Source organism: Panicum virgatum, chromosome 2K, assembly GCF_016808335.1.
Source record: "Panicum virgatum strain AP13 chromosome 2K, P.virgatum_v5, whole genome shotgun sequence".
Lineage (NCBI taxonomy): Eukaryota > Viridiplantae > Streptophyta > Magnoliopsida > Poales > Poaceae > Panicum > Panicum virgatum.
Window position 1 is genome coordinate 12,363,229 of NC_053137.1, and position 5,637 is coordinate 12,368,865.

Consider the following 5,637-nt stretch of genomic DNA (forward strand, 5'->3'; position numbering starts at 1 on the left):
GATTAGCAATAGCAATGATTAGGCAATGATTAGTGACTGTAGCATGAAAACGATGTTTACAAGTGACTAAACAAACCTGCTGCCGTCCGCACCTTTGCATGCTCCATTCAGGCCTGCTGATGCTCCACGCACGCACACGCTGCTGTCGGCCTGCAATACAACCACGAACACACACAAGTGCAAATAAAAGAGCTAGTTGGAAATTTTCTCGAACACCTTGTGTGCGGTGCTTGTCTCTTGCTGGTGGCCAAGGGTGTGCCTGCCTCCCAAATCTTTCTGCCGTAGACACTACTGGGAGCAGCAGCTGCTGGCTGGCTGCCTTGTCCTCGAATTCCGCAAGCCAGGCCTGCTCCGAGCGCTTAGTCCAAGCGCCGCCGCCTGCAGATGCTGCTGTGCGTGCGCGTCCCACCTGCCAGGGGCCGCTTGCCCTGTCTTGCCCGCGCGCGTGCGTCTGGTCACATGCGCGACGGGGATGGCGCCTCGGCGCCGCGCCGCCGCTGGCCGCTGGCCACGCGCATGCGCCTTCGACTGCCTGGGACAAGAAACAGAAAGGAAACGAAAAAGAACAGCAGCAAGACAACTCGAATCTCTTCAAATCAAAAACCCCAAGAGGGCATAGGAGAGTAGGGCCTTCATTCCCAGCAAATCCATGGTACAATGTCTCAAATTTCCATCACAAAATCCTAACCCTATGGGAGAGGAGGGAGGAAGATGAAGGACAGGGAGGGGGCGACGGGAAGAGCGCTTCTGCTCTGGGCACCAGGCAAGGGAAAAAGCAGAGACAGAGAGGAAGGGGGTGAGGGGGGTTTTTAACCCAACAACTCTCACCCAAAAAGACTACATTACCCCTAGACTCAAATAAACACTAGAAAGCCCGTAGGGGCAGAACTGGAAAAAGATACAAGGACTCATGCGACGGTTGAGGTTCTTTCTTCGAGTCGAAGTCTTCTCCGCGATGCCGACGTGTGGATGAAGCTCCGGTCCGCGGTTTTGGAGGGTCCGCGAAACCCGGGTAGGTGGCCGGTTTTGAGAAAACCGCCAAAACCTCACGCGCGAGGAGATTCTCGCCTCTACGCCGTGGCCCTAGACGCCGTTCCCGCCTCGGCCTTCTGACGGCCCTAGACGCCGCCCGACGCCTGTCACCTCCTCGCCCGCAGCGAGGCCCTAGACGCCGTCGACGCCCGTCGCCTCCGTCAGTCCCGAGACCGACGCCCGTGCCTTCACGACTCGGCGTCTTCAACCGCCGTCCGCCTCCTTGGTTTTGTGGCGCAAACCAAGAAACCCGCCTTCCGTCGCCGCTTGCGCCCTCGATCCAGGAGTGGACGGCACAGCTGCCGCCCGGCCCGAGCTCCTCCACGGCAACTCTCCGTCGACACTCGACGCCCGTGTACCTGCAATCCAAAGACCAAGCGCACGATCACACCGCACGGTTGACAATTCACTCATCACAGACAGGATAGAGTACTCTCATTCCTCAATCTCCCCCTTGATGAGTGCATTGTCAACACACCACCTGTAACCAGAGAAGTGATAAAAAGAAACAAGAAAGCGAAGAACTCAAGCAAGTGACACAAAGCTCAGAAAGGCAAGACCAGTCACTTACCCAAGCACAGATCGATCCCCTAAGACAAGGGTAACGGCTCGACGCAATCGATCAAATGCCAAAACATGACTCCTCAAAGACAGAGGTAACGCTCGACGCAGTCATGCTGGAAGTGGAAGGAAAGCGAGGAAAACCAGGAGCAAAAAACAAAGCAGAAACTCCCCAAGCAAAGTTTTTTCCTCTCACAAGTGCAACTCTCCCAAAATGATGCACTCTCAAAGCCCTGTGCACAACAAGTTTTTCAAAAATCAAACAAGTCTCCCCCTTATTCTATCACTTCTCCAAAAAATTCTCCCCCTTGTTGGCACTCGACGGCAACTCTCCGTCGACACTCGACGCCCGTGTACCTGCAATCCAAAGACCAAGCGCACGATCACACCGCACGATTGACAATTCACTCATCACAGGCAGGATAGAGTACTCTCATTCCTCATAAACTAATAAGATCGAATACAGATACATCGAACACTTACAAGTATAATCCAAAACACCATAACCACCATGATATTGCCATGAGAATACTATAATTTCGTAACCTGCACCTAGCTTGAAACAATCAGTCTGACTGGAGAGAAAAGGTGGTACTTGTGGAGAGAGATGAAAACATTGTTCACTGCATCTAGGTCAAGATGAGTAATCAAAATGCTTCATGCATTGTGGGTTTGCTTTGCTTCACGTACGTCTTGGATTTGGGGCATCTACTTTCATGTACCCACCCTGCTTTCTTCTTGCTTTTCTCATGCAGTATATGTCATTCTGTCAAGAAATCAACGAGCTCAACCTGTCCCATATACATTCCGCGTAAATTCCCAAATACCTCCTTTTCCTACTAGGGTCTACAACCCAACTAGATCGTGGCAATGATCGTATTCTCCTCATTTTTCTTTGTAGCGTTCTGGGAATTGCCTTGTTACATCTAACTATGTCTCTATATATATGCTTGCAAGGTCTATGACTCATAGAATTATACTGACCCATCCAACCATATAAGGTCACTGACCATAAACTAGTGTCATCATTAACTCATAAACATTAACTCATAAATACCTAACTAAAATGTGTACAGCAACGATTCAACGTTTTTATTTCTAGGGTACACCGTGCTCTCAATGTTTTTAAGGGCCTATCTAGCCATCTGATGAAAGACACATTTTAAGGGCATACTCAATGAAGGCTCGTAAGATCCACATTCATATCCTCTTTATGACTTCACACCTTCCACTCCTGTGTCTACCTGCAGAATGATCCATTCTTTCTTAACACTGCATTGTTTGCTTTGATTCCAAAACATGACGTACGTTGCCTATACCTTCAAAATTCTGACACCGGCAACGTCCAATGAAATTCTCTCCCAGCAGATGGCCTTACCCCAGCCCTCTGCTGCAGTCCCATTTGTTGTCTTCTCCATTCAGATGTCCTGTCCCTCGATCTGCCGACCTCTGTTTCCAGTGAAAAATAATGCTAAGGGAGCAAAATTATGATATTGTTCACTAGATGCTAGATGAACTATGCAAGTTATGAGTAAAAAGAACGACTTGAGTTCTATGGACTCGTTTTGTTTCCCATCTTGAGTTTGCGTGGGGCGTGCCCAGCTTCCTCTCAATTTTCACCTTGGTCAGCCCACATCTAGTTCCAGCATAACCATCATGTATACAGGATAAAGAAAAACCATCATGTGACTTATTTAACATACTGCAATGTAATTTAGGGAACAGTTACTATGTGTTGCGTCTTCTTAGTGCTTCTTAAAATTCTATACCCTGAAAGTTAAAAAACAGAGAAAACATGTAGCCAAACATATGGGGAGATATACTAAAAATAAGGACAATAATGTCAAACTAACATATTAGGATGTCTTGTTGTGTTGGATCAAGAGGTTATTTCGAATGTTCGATCTGTAACTCACATGGCTAGAATAATAGAAACTGTATCAGCCAAATACAATAGTGGACACGGAAAGAAGATAAAACATTGTCCAGTATATAACCATGTCCGGCCTATCAAAACAGTTACATCTGATGGGAGCATACCGTCTATGGATACAATTACCCTCATGACAAGCCCTTCAAACTGCCATGGGAAATAAACTCAAGTCTAAAATATAGCTCCACAGGAATTTCAATAAATCCCTGTTCGGTTTTAATAGCTAGTTCACAGCAATTTTGTAATGAAACTATTGTCGCATTACCTGCTGTCGCAAACCATTAAGTACATAAAGCCCTAGAGATTATGTGCAACTTCATCGAAAACATCGGAACAGCAGTTGCTATCTCATTGCAGGGAACGTGCAAACATCAAACATCACATCACCAGATTCATTACTATGAAGTACACCATACATATGAAGTTTTACAAATAGTCCCAATGGTAACAACTCCTAGATTATATCTTAACAACCAGTCATAGATATCTTTTGGTGACACACATACAACATCAGAAATCAAGGTACACAACACTTGTGCCCAATTGTAAATGATCAGTACATGCATGCATCTATGACTGATCATATTATTCATAACATATTAAATTTGTAGCAATCAACCAAGATTTTGGTTGTTGGGGAAGTTCCCCAGGCCACCAACCCCATGGACACCACCACCAAGCAGCAAGGGATCATTACTGACTTGAAATCCATCAATCAGTGCAAGGCTCGAACTCGGAGCTGATGAGGAAGCCATAGGATTGGGATTGGCACTCAGGGAGGTCGAAGCCATAGGATTGGGATAGGCACTCAGGGAGGTCGAAGCCATAGGGATTGGGATAGGCACTCTGGGAGGTCGAAGCCATCTCCATAGGTGGGTGTGGCAGTGACCTTGGGGTTTGCCTCCCTTCAACCATCACCTCATCGACCTTCTGTTTGACAATAACATGTATCTCTTCCAGTTTCTTTTGAAACTCTTGGAGCTCATCTAGACCCAACTCAAAGATATTAGCATTCAGCCACTGCATCACGCGTTCACCCATTAACTTCTCGGTTGCCTCTTGCAACCTCTCCTTTCTCTTCTCTTCAGCCTCCAGTGACTGCTCCAACTCTAAGTACTCCATGTTCAGCCTACGGACAGCATCTGTCATGGACCCCTCCTCATTGCCACCCGGCGCAGGCGCATCAGTAGGGACCGGACTGAGGAATCTGTTCACAACATCATCAAAGGAGGGATGGCCAAAGGAGAAGGACCTACCACTCGCTGAGAACACGACAGCAGCAACCATTGCCCCGCAGAGAATAGAGAGCTCGCTGGCCTTCTTGAACAGGCCTTGCCGGCGCTTGGAGAAGCGTACCTGACGCGCTGTCTCGTTCTCGATGGGCTTGATCTCGGTCTTCTTCCTTCCCTTGGACTTCTTACCCTTCGCCATCTCCATGGCGTCTGTGCGGTTTCTTGACTAAGCCTACGAGTATTGTGTGGGTGGAGATGGGATGCAATGGTAATTTGGTAGACAAAGCAAGCGTTTATATAGGCAGATACATGGGGATAAAAGTGGAAACTAATATCTGCAGTGATCTGAATGTTTGTCATTTCGTGCTGAATCAATATGGCTGGATTCCACATTATTATAGTTGGGTGGCATTTGATTGTGTGTGAACTTGGAATTTAGCCCATTTTTTGGATGAAAGTGGCAACGAAACAGATATGGGATCAAAGTGGAAACTAAGATGATCTGCAGATTAAGATTTGAATATGTACGTTATTTGAGCTGGATTATAGTTGGATCCCACATTATACATCTGGAACACGTTTGTAGATATTCGCTCTGTTCGCTGGGCTGGAGTTGGAGTTGATGGCTAGAGTGGTGTGAGAGAAAAATACTGTTGGCTGGCTGGTGGCTGGAAGCTGGTGCTGAAGCGGTATGAGAGGAAAATACTGTTGGGCTGGAGGCTGCTGGAGCTGCCGAACAGAGTGATTTAGCAAATACATACGTTGTGTTAGTATGGAATGTAGTTAATTTTTTTTCGGTTACAATGGTCTGGAATATAATACAGCCACACTGTGACTCGAACTTTTATGTGTGCTGGTTGTAGTCCTCCCATCAGCTAA

The 5,637-nt window shown here is 47.0% G+C and overlaps 1 protein-coding gene across 1 annotated transcript; it reads right to left on the reverse strand.

Moving 5' to 3' along the window:
* Window positions 1-4,237: 4,237 nt before the first annotated feature.
* LOC120695104 (agamous-like MADS-box protein AGL29) lies at window positions 4,238-4,963 on the reverse strand. Its single transcript, XM_039978417.1, has one exon. It carries the CDS (start codon window positions 4,961-4,963, stop codon window positions 4,238-4,240), a length of 726 nt encoding a protein of 241 aa, XP_039834351.1.
* Window positions 4,964-5,637: the final 674 nt, after the last annotated feature.

Excerpts from the sequence above, each read along its gene's own strand:
- LOC120695104 (XM_039978417.1), bottom strand. The coding sequence starts at position 4,963 with ATGGAGATGGCGAAGGGTAAGAAGTCCAAGGGAAGGAAGAAGACCGAG.